Here is a 15,672-nt window from a genome sequence, read left to right as displayed (position 1 = left end):
ACTGCGTTATTTGTTTATGCCCCTGGCTTCCTTCAAAGGAGATGTAAACCTAAAGGTGATTTGCTGTCTGCATGTAACTGGATATTGTCGCCACTGCTGAATTCTAAGACCTACGTGGAAATTTATTTTAGAGTTCTTTTTAAGGAATTTATATTCTGCTCATTAATTATCCAATTAGCCACATTTCCATTTTCACACTCGTGCCAGGAAGCCCAAAGCAAACTCACAAATCAATGAGAGCAATCAGTTAGGATCTCATGACAGATATATATGGTTTCCATTTTTTCCTTGTAAACTCATTTAGTTTACATTTCTCTGACTGTGACATTCTAATGTTTTTACTTCAATCTTATCATTCTAAGGAGCTCTGGTGGTGCAATGCCTAAGGCATATGACTGCTAACTAGAAGGTTGGTGGTTCAAACCTACCAGCTGCTCTGCAGAAGGAAGATGGGGCAATCCACTTCCGTAAATATTTACCACCTTGAAAACCCAGTGGAGTTGCTGTGAGTCAGAATCGACTCGATAGCAGTGACTTTGGTTTTAGTTTGACTATCATTCTGTTCCATGAGTTCCTCTACATTTTCTCAAGCCTTTTGTGGAATTAGATAAAATGCCTTTTTTTTTTTTTTTTTAAGACACTAATAAAAATAATCCAACAGTACCAGTGTTTTAAATTGGTCACCTTCTATCCAATATTGTTTATGGTGAAACTATTCCAACAAAGACTTTCTGAAATGCTTCCAAACATGTATTCAGGTTTTACTCTCGAGGTACCAGTAAGAGGCAGCGTTAGCTGCAAAGACAAAAATGATCGCATGCAAGAGGTGCCACTTCACACACTCCAGCCCCAAGGGAGATTTCAGCGTGGCTGACGTTGCCTGGGCAGTGAGCCATCAGGACCGTGGTTCATTGAAATCTGGGCCACACCCCTTGGTGCGCTGGCTGAAGCACATCCAAGACCACTCTGAAAACAGTGCAGGAGGGGAACAGAGCTTTAGTGCCACTAGGACCACTGTGGAAACAATCTCCCAGGCAACAGCACACTTGTTGTGTCCATCTCATCTTACAGCTGACTCTCAGAAGCTGAAAACTGGCCGGTCGTTTTGTGAGGTGAGGGGGAAGAAAAGACAAAAACGAAAGGTCAAAGAACCTCTCGAGAGGCATCACATTTGAATTTTATTCTGCAATAATGTCATCAGCTTCCCTTTTCCTCCTCCGGGCAGCGCACCTCCCGGCCTTCTGATGACCATAAAGCAGAAAGTGAAGGGCACTCCAATAAGAGATTTCATTTTTAGTTTGGTTTAGCGTAAAAACAAACGGAGAAGGAGAGGCTATTCAGGAGTGTCCCATCGAATTCTCCTTTTAAATGAGAGCTGAGAGCATCATGAATACTCAGATTCTCATAATGCTTATTGAAATGTTATGCTGCCTAGCCAAACAGGTAAACGAAAGTGACTTCCTGGTGCAAAAGAGTGCTAACTCTGTCCGTAAGAATTTAAGATGCTACACTCCATCCTATTTAGCACACACCCACCACCAGTACCTGCCACCAAAGACCAATCATTTGGAAAGATGAGAAATGAACACTAAGGGCTGACTGTGTGCCTTATACTCCTAATCCTAATACCAGCTGTGCAAGCCAATTGTATGATTACTTCAGCTTTATAGATTTGCTTCAAGTCACTGGATTTAAATGGAGGCTTCTGTTTCCAAATTCAGTGCCCTTTTTTCCCATCTACTCTTAGGTATGGAAATTATCTCAATAGTGGAAGAGATTTCTTCTGTGGGCCAATGCCCCACAAAGAAAAACGGCCATAGGACTCAAAGCTTTTCTGGAGCTCATGGGGAGTAAGAACAGATCCTACCGAAAATAGTGTGACACGAGAAGGTAGCAGGACCAGGAAGCAGCTAGAAGTCCATGTTGAAAACAGAACAGCCTTTACAAGTGAATGCATAAGGTTGGCAGTAAGGGTCCAAGGGAAGGAGCAGAGGAACAAGAACCACATAAAGAGGGTAAGTAGGCAGGGCTGAAAGGGGCATCAGAAAGTCAGAGATGATGGAAAGCTAGGCCCCATTCACTGAGGCCAAATCGCCTCCAAAAGAGACAGAGGTCCTATATGGCCTTTGACACTCAACCCCCAGCCAGGGGAGTCATCTGTAATGGACTGAACTGTATCCCCTAAAAAATACAGGTCTTAAATCCTACCTCCTGTAGTGATGAGGATGCCACCTAGGAATGGGTTGTCTATGTTAATGAGATAGTATTAGTGGAGGGTGTGTCTTCAGTCAATCTTTTCTGAGATATAAAAGAGATTAAACAAGCAAACAAGAGAGCAGAGATGGGGACGAGAGATGCCACATCACAGGATGATTGATGGGGAACAGAAGAAACCAGGATCCTCCTAGGAGCTGACAGAGAGGGAAAAGCCTTCCCCTAGAGCCAGCACCCTGAATTCGGACTTGCAGCCTCCTGAACTGTGAGAAAATCAGCTTCTGTTTACTGAAGTCACCCACCTGTGGTATCTCTGTGACAGCCACACTAGAACCCTAAGATGCTATCTCTCAGCCAAGGTAGTGGAGGAGATATGCCTCAGTGTGTGCTGGTCATGTACTCACTGCCGCTACTTTTGAAAGAGTAGCCTGGCTTTCCTTCTCCATGTGTGGTCCCCAGTCCCAGTGCTGGCCCTAAGACCCAAACCTGGACTCATTCACAGCAGTCCATCCCCCAGCCCCGAGATTTAGGGATGGGCTCATGAACCATTGCAGACCAGTGCAAAAGGCTACGACTCTGCTGAAACCATGTGACCGGTGGAGAGCTTGGCTCTGCGGGGCACATCCTGACACACCACCATGAGAAGGATGCCACACAGGGGAGACAGGGGCACGGTAGCTTCCTGTCGCCAGCACTTCCTCTCCTAGGGCAGTCACACCTGAGGCCAGAAGGACCCTGGACAATGGGGCTGCAACACGAGCCAACAAATCCCCGGTTCTGCTCCAGCAGGCCGAGCCAGGACCTGTCCCAGCCACACAAGAGGTTTCTGCAGGAGAAAGTTCCTCCCTGTTCCCTCCTAGCTGACCAAGTGATGGCCATGGACTCAAGGTGGCTGGGCAGCTGAAATGGTGGTGTTTGGAGGGCCGCAGCCCGCTAAGTACAGAGTTCCATCGCCAAGAGGCAAAGTACTGCCACGCGCTGTGTCAGCTGCCCCTGGCTGTGGTGGCAAACTGACAACCAGACCTCACCTGGTACACGTGGAATGCATTTGCAGCTCTGCCCCGGAGAAACACTGAGGGGATCCAGACGTTGATCAGAGCCCGGTTTGATCTGGACAAGAGAAAGAGATCAAAATGGATCATTTCCACTTCCCCCAAAAAAAGACATTTTTTTTTTTACTAGTTAAGCTAAACTAATACGGGATCACATTGATAAGAACTCAAAAGATCAGACAGGAACCTTAGGGGGCAGTGAGGTGATGTTAATGGGAGAGGAACAACTCCGAAATGGGGGGGTGAGCATGGCTGCACAACTCGAAGGAAGTGATCACAATGGACGGAGAAACTGCTGAACGGGACATGCTCTGCTGTCATTCCCAAGAGCAGCAGCAAAATAACTAAAACTTGAAAAAAAAAATTCAAATAACAAGAAAACAATTTTCTATTTTAAGAGGCATTATACACAAGCAACTTATGACAACTTAACAGTAAACTAAGGGACACACTTGTGTCTTACCATCCAGTCCCCCAGGCTGCTTTTAAGGGACCTCAGTTCAGAGCGACAGCTGGCGTGCGCCCCAGAAGGAGGAGGAGCTGAGCGACCTGGACCCGTGGTTGATCTGAACCTGCATTTCTCCAGCTGGGAGAGGGGGCATTACCGGGAAGCCCCTCATGAGGCTGTGGGGGTCACATGCAGTAACACCCTCAGAGTTCCCAGGTCTCCTCGGAGAGTCGCCTCCCTCCCCCCAGTGCCCATTGTAGACCTTGACCCTGTTTTAAGACCACACTCTGCACCAGAGGTCAGGAGACTAACGCTTTAAGGGTGACAGGTACTGCGGGACGGGTGAGGAGTGGGAGAGCCACAACAGAAAGTGACAGGCAGGAAACCCCAGAAGCCAGGTCACTTTCAAAGTCTCCAAAAATACTACGTATGTGGATCTAATCAAGCAAAACCTACAATCAAATCCAAGAACTTTGAATACCTACAATGTGTGACTCTGTGCTGTTACCTACATAATCTCATCTAATCCCCAGGAGGACTAATTAAGGAATTTTCAAGATTAATTTTGGTTATGTGACAGGTTTGCCTTATGTGATGACTTTAAACTTACGAGTCATACACACACTGGAGACAGACAGACAGACACACACACACACACAGCAGCAGCAGCAGCGATCACCTCCAACTCCACCTGGCTGGATCCAAACCAGACAGAGCTGACAAGCGGATGGTTGCTGAAATTTCAAAACCAATCATAACAGCCATCCAAACAGTGCTATGGGTGGAACCCCCGAGACCATGGCCCTGAGACACCCTTCAAACCTGGAACTGAACCCACCCCCAGAGATCACCTTGCAGCCAAACAACAGACAGTCCTATAAAGTGAACAGTAACAAAAACGTGAGGAAGCACGCCTCAGAACAACCAACCAGACCAGACCCGAAGGGCAGCGTTTGCCCAGAAACAAAGCTCAGGAGGGTAGGAAGGGGCAGGAAAGGAGGAGGAATGGGAATGGGGAACCCAGGGCAGAAGGGAAAGGGGGTGCTACACTGAGGGGATTGCAACTAACAGGACAGAACAAAATAGTTGACTGGAAAATCAACGTGCTCTGTCAACTTTCATCCAAACTACAATTAACATAAAAATAAACCCCCAAAACGGTGCTGCATGACTCTTGCCTCGACTTAAAGCTCTTTCATGGTTAAATGCTTTCCTGGAGCTTCCTCTCTCTAAAGAGCAGCTCAGGGAATTTGCTTGGAACACGATTTCAGATGTCGATGATGGAAGGTCCCGCAGAGCAACATTCTCACCACCTCTACAGCAATGAGCCTCTTTCTCCACAGAGAAGACAGCCCTCAGGTAACGGTTCTCCCCAGAAGCAGGACTTCTTCTGAGCTCTGTGCTCAGGTGGTGCCTCCTTCTCTGGGTAAAATAAACCCTCTTCATCACTCACTCCGCCAAACAGCCCTGGTGGTGCAGGAGTTACAGTACTTGGCAGTGGACCAAAAGGTCAGCATTTCACACCCACCAGCTGCTCTGTGGGGCAAAGATGGGGCAGTCTGGCTCCGTAAAGATGCCAGCCTTGGAAACCATGTGGGGCAGTTCTACAGTGTCCTACAGGGTTGCAATGAGTTGGAACCGACCTGATGGTAACAGTTTGGTGTTTTTTTTTTTTAATGGCAATGAAATAGTGTCACTAAGGAATACTAGACACTGATCCCAGTGAACAGCAGGGGGCCTGACTTGGTCTGGGGCATCAGACAAGCTTTGCCGAGGGACCAGTGTTTGGGCTGGGCTTCAAGGAAGGTGGAGGAGTTAGACACCCCACGGGAGTTGAGTCTGGGGACGGACAGGTGTTTCAGGCAGGGGACACCATTTGCCAAGAGCACAGGGCCCAGATCAAGACGGCCTGGGTTCGAACCGCCACCCGAATACATCATTTAAAAACTGATACAATCCAGAGGCTCATTGTGGGGACTCAGGGATGAGAACAGGACAGAGTCCAGAGCAGAGGTCGTGCAGGTATCCTAAAGAAATGACAGACTGACCGTGAGGGGAGAACTGAGTGAGGTGGGGGTGTCGAGTCAGCAGTGTGGCTGGCACGCAGGGAGGGAGGAGTGGCAGGCTGCGGACGCAGCCAGCAAGGGCCTTCTCTGTAAGCCACGTGAAGCATTTCTGGGCTCCATCTTGAGAGAGGGGGAAATGGTCCTGCTGCTCCCTATGAAGGAGCCCTGGTGGTGCAGCAGTTAAGTGCTTGGCTAACTAGAAGGTTGGCTGTATGAACCCACCAGCTAGCTGCTCCGTGAGAGAAACCTGTGGCAGCCTGCTCTTGTAAGATTACAGCCTTGTAATCTTCTCTGTCCTACAGAGTCACTGTGAGTCCGAATCCAGTCAACGGGAGTGGACAGTGGGCAGGGCTTCTCTCCAGCCTCAGTGCAGATGAGCTAACGGTCAGGGAGGAAACTGCAAGTCTCCACGGGAAAGCCAGTGGTGCCGACGCCAGGGGGAAGCTGCTTGAGGGCAAGGAGTATGGCCTATTCCTACCATAACCAAGCACGTGCCATGATGCCTAGCCCATAAGGGGTGCTTGGGAAGTTCTTGGTTCAGTAACTGGTCCCTTAAGCTTCACAGCAGACTGTCCCCTCATCTTTGACTCCCCCGTACAGCTCGACCACTCATCGCAGCTGGTCCCACCTTGCTATCTGCCAGGCTGTCTTTCCATTGTCCTCTTCACGCTGTATTCCCACCCATGAAGCTATAGGCAGCCACCCCACTGAAGGGGTTCTCTCCTTCGCCTCTTAGCCACCTCCATCTCCTCCTCCAACAACTGAGCAGTCACCTCCCCCACCCCAACAGCCGCCCCAAGGGCCGAGTGTCTTCTTGGTATTCTCTGCATTTTTCATCATCTTGTTCTCATCACTGTCACGGTCCCGCGAGGCTGGTATGGTGAACTTCACCTCGTGAATAAGGAAATGGGGGCTCATCGAGGTACAGGGCTGCCTGAGGTTTGCTGATGTGAGCTCTGGAACTGAGGCTGCAGCAGATGTGCCTGGCTCTGATAAAGCGCTCTTCCCCAGGAGCCCCATCCTGCCTCTCCAGACCCAGACTTCACCTAAAGACACCTCCTGGGGAGGCTGTACCTTCTTGCATTCCCCACAAACAAATGGGAGACTGCAGCAGTTCCGCCTGGCCCCTATACAAAACTCAGTACTTTCTTTAGCAGCCTAAGAGGATTATATGGCCAAAAGCCAAGGTAACCTGATCACAAATAGATGGTTTTAAGACTCACTAAGTTCCTTAAGGGTTACCAGCAGGTACACTGATGGAATGAGTCTGACCAAAAAGCAGATCAACGCACTAACAACTACTGTTGTTTCCAGTAACCTATTATTGCAAACTCAGATTCCCGTGGGAGCCAAAGATCAAAGAATGAGCAGAGTGGGCACCGGAAGACAATAGGGGAGTAAGGATTGCAGTAAACCAAGAAGGGCCTGCCCTGTAAGAAGGGGAAAGTGGCTACTCAGCTTACATGATGGTGGCCACGCAGGGACGTGGGTTAAATTCTGATGTGCAATCTCCCAGTAAATGCCAGAAAAAAGTTTAAACACCCCAAACCAAAAAACCAAACACACTGCCATCAAGTCAATTCTGACTCATAGCAATTTCCACTGGCTTTCCAAGGCTGTAAATCTTTATGGAAGCAGACTGCCTCATCTTTCTTCCATGGAGCAGCTGGTGGGTTCGAACCACTGACTTTTGGTTAGCAGCCAAATGCCTTGACCATTGCATCACCAGAGCTCCTTTTAAATACCTAAGGGGGAAATAAACCCTGCCTGAAGGCCAGACTCAGGTGCCCAACATTCCCCCTGCACCGTAACCAATCAGCCTTGAGCAGCAGTAAAGAGTGAGTTCTGTTCGCTCCTGCAGTCTCGGAACCCACGCCAAACAAGAGTTCTCTCTCTGAAGAGCCCGTCATGAGCGCATGCCCTGGACTTACATTTCAAAATCCGACAAACTCTGGTCTTCAGATGTTTGACTCAAATCTCCAGGCACCTGCCATCAGGGGTGGGGAGGGGGAGAGAGAAATGCATAACAGTTACCAGGGTTGCACAAGGACAAGCATTCTGGCTCAATGACCACTGCCCCCTTCCCGTTAAGAATGAGGCAGAAAAGCAGGTAGTGGCAAACTCTAAGCAGTTTCCCGGAGGCATGGTTGGGGACGGTGTTGCAGAAACAGAAACACGCCACCAGGATCTCAATTATATTTTGTGGAAAAGGGCTGCTTTCCTATTGAGGTAACTGCAAAAGCACGTCATTTTGGAGCCAGAAAGGGGTAATTAGGGTCTGAGGTGTGAGGTATCAGATGTGTGATGGAAACATACTCACTGTCTCTGTGGTGAACATCATTCACACAGACACACACAAGACACAAGCAAAAAGGCCAACGTCTACCCCCAAGGGCTGAGGCCCCCAACACACACACACTGACTGTATGGGCAGTTAAGTCAGCAGAACACAGTTTCCCCTTCTTCCTCAGAAGGGTTGCCATGAGTCTGACTGGAAAACATGACTGAGAGAAACAAGACTTCGGGCACCCATGCTGGGCCCCCATCTCACTGTGCAGTGTCCTGACCACAGTCCTTGTAGGTGAGTGAGGTGCCAGCAGGCATCCACCTGTGTGAGTGACTCTGCCAAGTCTTCCCATCTCTGGGTCTAGGGTCCCTCAGGTGGTAGGAAATCCATTCTCACAGCTGTCACAAGGGTTTGCAATTATTACGTAAATGAACACTGCCCAGCACTCTGGATGCTCCGTAAACGTGGTGCTTCCATCAGACCAGGGAATAAGCTTCCTCTTGGCATCAGAGCCAGTCTGAACTGGCCAGAATTTTAAGAATTTGCATCAAGACTAAGAGGACCCAAGTGGACAGAGAAGGGTATGGGACATTTGTTTCAAGAATGCTCCCAAATTAATGTAGGACCAATGAAAATTTTAAATAAAAAATGTATTATCACCCTAAAATGCTTTTGATTAATTGTTAATGGCAAAGAAAAAAAAAGTTCATGGCATCTGCTTGTTTGTTTGTTTGTTAAGGTACAAACTGCAAACGTTCGATACAATTCCTAGACATAATGGAGAATGTGTGTGTATTGATAAGGTTAGAAGGAGATATGCCAGGGAGAGGACACGGGCCACGCTGAGAGAGAGCAGCTTCAGGGATGGGACAGGGGCCACGCTGAGAGAGAGAGCAGCCCCAGGGACAGGACACAGGGAGTGGACATGGGCCACGCTGAGAGAGAGAGAGCAGCCCCAGGGAGAGGTCACGGGGAGAGGACATGGGCTACACTGAGAGAGAGCAGCCCCAGGGAGAGGGCACGGGCCACGCTGAGAGAGAGCAGCCCCAGGGACGGGACACGGGGAGAGGACATGGGCCACCTGAGAGAGAGCTGCCCCGGGGATCGGTATTATGTGCTCTGCGCTTCTGTGTATGTTCTACGATGAAGACGTGCTGACTGTGTAACCTTGAACTGTGTATCTTACTGTGAAAAGAAAACACACTAGTGCGTCCCAGCCTAGTAATCTGCGCATCTTGCTGGAACGCAGAAAGCCAGCTGGGAGGGGCCTTGCCTTCCCATTCCTTACGCATCAGAGACGGAAGGGGCAAAGGGAGGGCTTGAAGGCACACCACCTTCCACTCTCACCACTCAGCCCTTTCTGTGGAACCGAGGGTCAACAGTGAGGACTTCAGCACCATCACAGGCAGGTACTGACGCTGCTCTCAGTACCCGTTTCTCTGAGCTTCCCCTCAGAATGTGATGCGATGGTGTGAGGATCAAGCAAACGGACCTGAGGACAACCTGGCAGACTGCCCTTACTGTTTTTTAAGGCTGCCTCACTGCAGACTGACAGGACAGAGCTTGCACAGAAGTCCGCTCCTGCACAGTTAAGAAGGTTCTGACTGTGTGCACTGTGCAAAGCCAAAGCGATGGGCGGCCTGAGGGCTGGAGTAAGACACATGGTAACATGAAGGATAGGCATCACTGTTCCATTAGAAGGGACAAAGCGCTGTCAAGAGGGAGCTCTCAGAACGAGGCATTGTTTTGACACGTTTTCCCTCAGGCATGCTGCTTTTCAGGGACCATTCTGGACAGTGGGCCTAAGTACACAGGAGCCATTAAATCCTCCTGATTTAGAGGCCTTTCTTTTAATCATGTGGCATTGCTGGTGTCAGTGAGCCAGGAGATGTTTATGCATCTATGAACTCCAGGGTGCATGGCTGGGAGAAGGGCACCTGAACTGCCCGAGTCATAAAATGTAGTTCGACAGGAAGTCTAGGCTCCATACTAAATGCATAATGATAATTGATGGGCAGACCTCAGAAACATCTTAAAGACTTATCTTTTCCTACTGTCTGCCCAGATTGATGCAGGATACCACCTAGGGTGTATAGTAAGCCTCCAGAAAGCTGTCTGGCCTCCCGTTCTGGAAATAAAGGCATGCAGAGCAGAGGCTGCCCGGTAAGAACAGTCAGGTCTCTGCTGGCACTGGCCATGGCCGTGCCCATGGTCCTGAAGGCCTGGGGACTCTTGGGAAGACACAATTCAGGGATGCAAGCCTTTCATCGGCTCACCCTCAACACAGGGCATAAAGAGATGATCAACAGCATGGCTGTCTTCATCTGCTTCTCCCTGGTCCTGCAGGGAAGTCAGCATGCCATCTGGCCTGTGGGAATCACACGGCGGTATCTGGGTGCAGGAAAAGGCAGAGCCCATGACTGGAGAAATGGAGCAGCCAAGCATTCCTGAATCCCCCTGGAACAAACACATCCAAACTGTGTCCAAGGATGTGGAATGGCAGGTGAGAACCACAGAGATGGCTTATCAGCAAAGACATTCCCACAGTCTCTTCTGACTCAGGATTTACGAGGTTGCCTGGAGGCTGGTGAGCAGGGCCAGGCCCGCTGACAGAAGCCCCCAGTCATCAGGCTGTAATGTCAGTGTCCCCCATGCACGCTGACACTGGCTTATCCTGCCACCCTGCCATGGGGTTGGGAGTTCCTCAAGCCTGGAAAGACTGTTCAGATAACAGAGGGACAAAGAAAGCAGCAAATGTCTACTATGTGCTCAAAAAGAAACCAAAGAAAGAAAATCAGGTGACTTGCCAAAGCCGGTCCACCTTACAAAGTGTTTTCACATTCCGACTTCCTACACTGCCCTCCCGACAGCCCTGCGGTTAGTGTATCATCCCGGGTCACACTGAGGACAGGAGGGCTCAGTGTGAACAGAGAGGGAGTGGAGATGCCAGGAGCACAACTCAAGCCTCCTTTTCCTGGGTCCTCAGTGCAGGGTGACTTCAGGTGCTCACTTCTTCCAGGTGGCGAAACCACACGAGGTGCTCTGGTTGATAGCCCCATGTAAGGGACAGCTGGCACCAAATGCCAGCCAAATGACTGCGCCATCTGGGAAGTCAGCTCAGTCAAGCCCTCTGATGACAGCAGCCCCAGCAGAACCACCCAGAAGAGCCAACCAACTGAGCCTAGTCAAACAGGAGAATCACAAGAGACAAGAAAATGGTTGGTTTTTAAGCAATAAGTTCTGAGGTGGTTTGTTATGCACCAGTAGAGAACCCACAAAAATAACTTTCCCAAGGTCACTGAGCTAGTTAGTGGCAGAGATGGATTCCTACCCAGGTAGTCTGGCTCCAAACTTGGCCCTTTTAACCCCTATACGACACAGTCCCCATCCTGCCTCTGTTTCCTGGGAAGATAAAGTAACACACATCCGTACTGAAGGCCTCAGCTGTGCAGGGACCTCTGATGGGCTGAAGAAAGTCTGAAAGAATTCACTGCTCTACAGGAGATGTGCGACTGGGTCCAGAATGCTAACCGTTCCTAAAGCCTGTTTTCTTTGCCACCTGAGGGGGATTTGGGGTAGGCACCAGACTTGATGGCCAAGGCACAGACCTGGCCCAGGTCCTAATTCATCTCTGGGTACACAAGTCAGCCTCCAGACTCTGGCCCGAGCACATGAAGTCTCAGGGACAGATGAAAATGGCAGGCATTTCGAGCTCTAACTCCAGGCTTCTGCCTGGGTGGTGCAAACCATTAAGCTCTTGACACCTAGCCAAACGGACGGGGGTTCAAGCCCACCTGGAGGCATCCTGGAGGTGAGGTCCAGCAATGTGCATGTGGGGTCACGCTGAGTTGAAACTGACGTGATGGCAACTAAGAGCAGTAACAGCAATGCTTAGAAAAGTCACCTGGCTTGAGCAAACTTTTGGTTTCTGCCTTGTCATGACACCCATGTCTCTCACTGCCCTCTTAGAAAGGATCAGTGAAGATGGGGGTGGGGTGCAAAACAGGCTGAACTCCTACTATGTGCCACGCACTGTACCTATATTCTTAACATTTAATCCTCAAATAACCCTGGGAAGCAGGTGGTTAAAAATTCCCTCCTTCTCTTCCTCAGCCTTTATATGGCTGCCTGTTTCTCATCTTTGCAGATTCAGCTAAAACATGAATTCCTATGAGACACCTTCCCAGACCACTTCTACTCAGTCATTCAGCCATAAGGACTTCTGACTGGTTTATCTGTGCCCTGGTCCTCTCCCTGTGAGCCAGAGAAAAGCAGGTTCCATGTTGACTTGTTTACCAAGGCACAGCAGCCTGGCCTGGCAGCCAGCACATAGCAGCCTCAATAAATATGTGGTGACTGATTAAATGAATGGATGATGATATAAGCTGTACATCTACACCAAAATGTCAGTCAATTCTGAAAACTACTTTGTAGCAAATTCACTCTTCACATGTGATGATGGGGAGCAGTGGAGACAGGAAGAAGACCCCATTCTCTCCAATCACAGGGCTCAGAAGCACAGGCAAAGGCACAGACATCGGGGGCATCACACTTGTGCACCGTCGCGCAGTAACACCCACCAATTCTGCTTCCAGAGTCCCCTTCTAACCTTTCGTTGCCACAACTAACAATGACTTTCCATGCCAACACCGCTGCTCCACTAAATCATTTCTTAATATGAAGGGCCAACATGTGAAATGGAATCTTTCTGTATTCTGGCTTGGCTGATCAAGCCAGCCGGAATGCCTAGGCCTGTTCAGCTGATCACCAAGAACGCCTGGGCCATCTGTGCTGGAGGCAGCCATTGGGGCTGGACCACTTTCAGAGTTCTGTGTTGAATGGTTTGCTAAACTGTTTGTTTCACAAACATACAAATTAGAGACAACAGATCTGAGTGCGGCTTGAAAAGAAGCTGGGGTCAAAGGCTCTTTGATGACAATAAAACCAGGCTGTGAAGAGCTTTCAAGACAGTTTTATTCTATTTGCCATGTTGCCGTAGAACTTTGTATGAACTTCCACTGTTGCTCCTCCTTGAATTAAAGTTGGTTCTTGATGAGGCTGTCGACTCCAACAGAGTATGAGGATCTGTTGCTCAGACCTCAAGACAGCATCGAGCACACACCTGATGCTCAATGAATGTTCCTAGTGGATGGACAGGTGGACAGATATGTGAATAGATGGTTGGAAGAAAGAGGGGATGGGAGGAAAGAGGCATGAGAAAATCATCTAATTTACTAAGAACAGACATCGAGACTCCTTTCAAGTAATGATGATACATGAACAATGTCTGCAAAGATGTATACGAGGATGTTCACTGCAACAGTGGATACAAATAATGGAACCATGGTATGGTCAGAGCAGACTTTAACAGCTATTAAAATAACAACACAGATCTCCTGTGCTAATGGGACAAGCTCTAAGCTACAATGTCAAATGGAAAGGACAACACACACACAATGTCAGGTCAGCTGCTCTTTTCATGAAGATGTCGGGGAAACATGCCTATATGTCTGGCTCTGTCTTAAATAGTTCTACAAAGACACCCAAGAAACTGTCAACTGGGGATGCCTGTGGGGAAGGGCACTGAGAAACAAGGATTGGAGGCAAGAGAAGGGTTGATTTTCACTGTAAAACTTTATACCTTATGCATTTTTATCATGCGCATGAGTTGGTGCCCTTTCAAAACATAAATCTATCAACACTGATACTTATAAAAACAAAAACATATCCATCACAGAAATACTAGGAGGGTGGTGCAGGGATCGACTGGGAAGGGGCCCAGGGTAGTGGGAACGTTCTGTATCTTGACAGAAACATGGGCTACACAGGTGTATGCATTTGTCATAACTCTTTTAAGATTCATGGAATTCATTGTACATAAATTGTATATTGAAAGGAAAAAAAAAAAACCTATAAAGAAAAAAATCTTGAACTCCAGTTAATAACATGTGTTTCACATTGGCTTTCCAAAGAAGAGTTTAAAGAACTCTTTCCTAAAGGCAAGGTTACACAGCCATGATTTGTTTTGAAAAGAGAAGTTCAGAGAATGTGAACCAACAGCCTCATTCATTCTTATTTCGTCCTTAACCCCCACGTAACAGCCAGGGAGACTGAGACCCCCAAACAATTAGAAGATGACAAGGAAGGGCAGAGCCATGTAAACTCTAGAATCCAAACTTCTATCACCTGTATTGTGCTATAGCTTATGGCCTATAACTGGGGGTGGATGGAGGCTTTTGTTAAATGCAGTGCAAACACAACTAAAATTGTCACTTACAAGTGGGCCACCTGACCAACAATGACTAGCATCCAAAGGCATCAGAAATGCCCATGCAGCAGGTCTGAGGAGGTCATTACTGAGGACAGGAGTGAATCTGGGTGCACCTAGAACAGAAGGTGCCTGCTTGCCTGTCACCCAAATGCTGTCTTCCCAACAAAGCACCCCTTACCAGCACACAAAGGTGGGTGTGTCACTGGGGGACATGCTCCAGAGCATAAATTGTGGTTCATTTATTTTTGCATTTCCAGCAGGTAAACCTAGTACACCTCCCCAAACTCCAAATCAAGGACTGACAACTATGGCCCACAGGTCAAACCCAGCCTGCCTTTGTAAATAAAGTTTTACTGGAACACAGTCACACTCACATAGCATTTGTGTATTGGCTATGGTGCTTTCACACTACAATAGCAGAGCTGAGCTGATGCCAATGAGACCATATGGCTTGTGAAAGCTAAACTATTTACTATCTGGCCACTTACAGAAAAACGCTTGCCAACTCCAGCTCTAAATGATAGCTGAGCAGATGTAGAAAAATGATTTGCAGCTCCAGGGAAACACCTTATTCTTCTCGGTGATGAGGACTAGTCTCCAAGCTCCACAGCATCATGAAGTGACTTTCAATGGCTTGAGAAGAAAACGCGGCCCCCAGCTCTTGATGGCCGGGAAGGATGAGGAATGGCACTTACAAATATTCACTGGAACAACCTTATAGTACAGCATTTTCCAGATTCTACAAGAGGCTCAGACAAGCTGAGTGATGCATGCAAGGAGGCAGCAGGACTTTGAGGCCCAGTGTGGCTGACTCCCAAGCTTGTTCTTTCTACCTCACCTCCTGCCTCCCCAGAAAAAGCATGGATGGATTGAGAACATCACACATGAAGAAAGCAAAAGGTCATAAAAAGACAGGAAAGGAAGTAAAGGCCAAAATGGATGTCAGAAGAGACTCCAAAACTTGCTCTTGAAAAGAGTGCAGCTAAAGCAAATGGAAGAAATGATGAAATGAAAGAGCTGAACAGAAGATTTCAAAGGGCAGCTAGAGAAGACAAAGTAAAGTATTATAATGAAATGTGCAAAGACCTGGAATTAGAAAACCAAAAGGGAAGAACACACTGGACATTTCTCAAGCTGACAAAGAACTGAAAGAAAAATTGAAGCCTCGAGTTGCAATACTGAAGGATCCTATGAGCAAAAATAGAAGGATGCAGGAAGCATCAAAAGACGGAATACACAGTCACTGTACTGAAAGGAATCAGTCAATGTTCAACCATTTCAAGTGGTTGCATACAACCAAGAACCAATGATATTAAAGGAAGAAGTCTAAGCTG

General features: G+C 48.2%; 1 protein-coding gene across 1 annotated transcript in view; it reads right to left on the bottom strand.

Annotated features, from left to right (window-relative positions):
- SNX29 (sorting nexin 29) overlaps positions 1 to 15,672 on the bottom strand; it is a 681,105-nt gene that overhangs the window by 180,551 nt on the left and 484,882 nt on the right. Inside the window, exons 19-20 of the mRNA XM_007939635.2 lie at positions 7,712 to 7,767; positions 3,243 to 3,324 (exon numbers count right to left, since the gene is read on the bottom strand). Coding sequence (XP_007937826.2) covers positions 3,243 to 3,324; positions 7,712 to 7,767 — 138 coding nt within the window. The remainder of the gene's footprint in view (positions 1 to 3,242; positions 3,325 to 7,711; positions 7,768 to 15,672) is intronic.

Source organism: Orycteropus afer, unplaced genomic scaffold, assembly GCF_000298275.1.
Source record: "Orycteropus afer afer isolate SDZICR_OR568_19922 unplaced genomic scaffold, OryAfe1.0 scaffold00061, whole genome shotgun sequence".
Taxonomy (NCBI): Eukaryota; Metazoa; Chordata; class Mammalia; order Tubulidentata; family Orycteropodidae; genus Orycteropus; species Orycteropus afer.
This window is presented reverse-complemented; position numbering and strand designations above follow the sequence as displayed.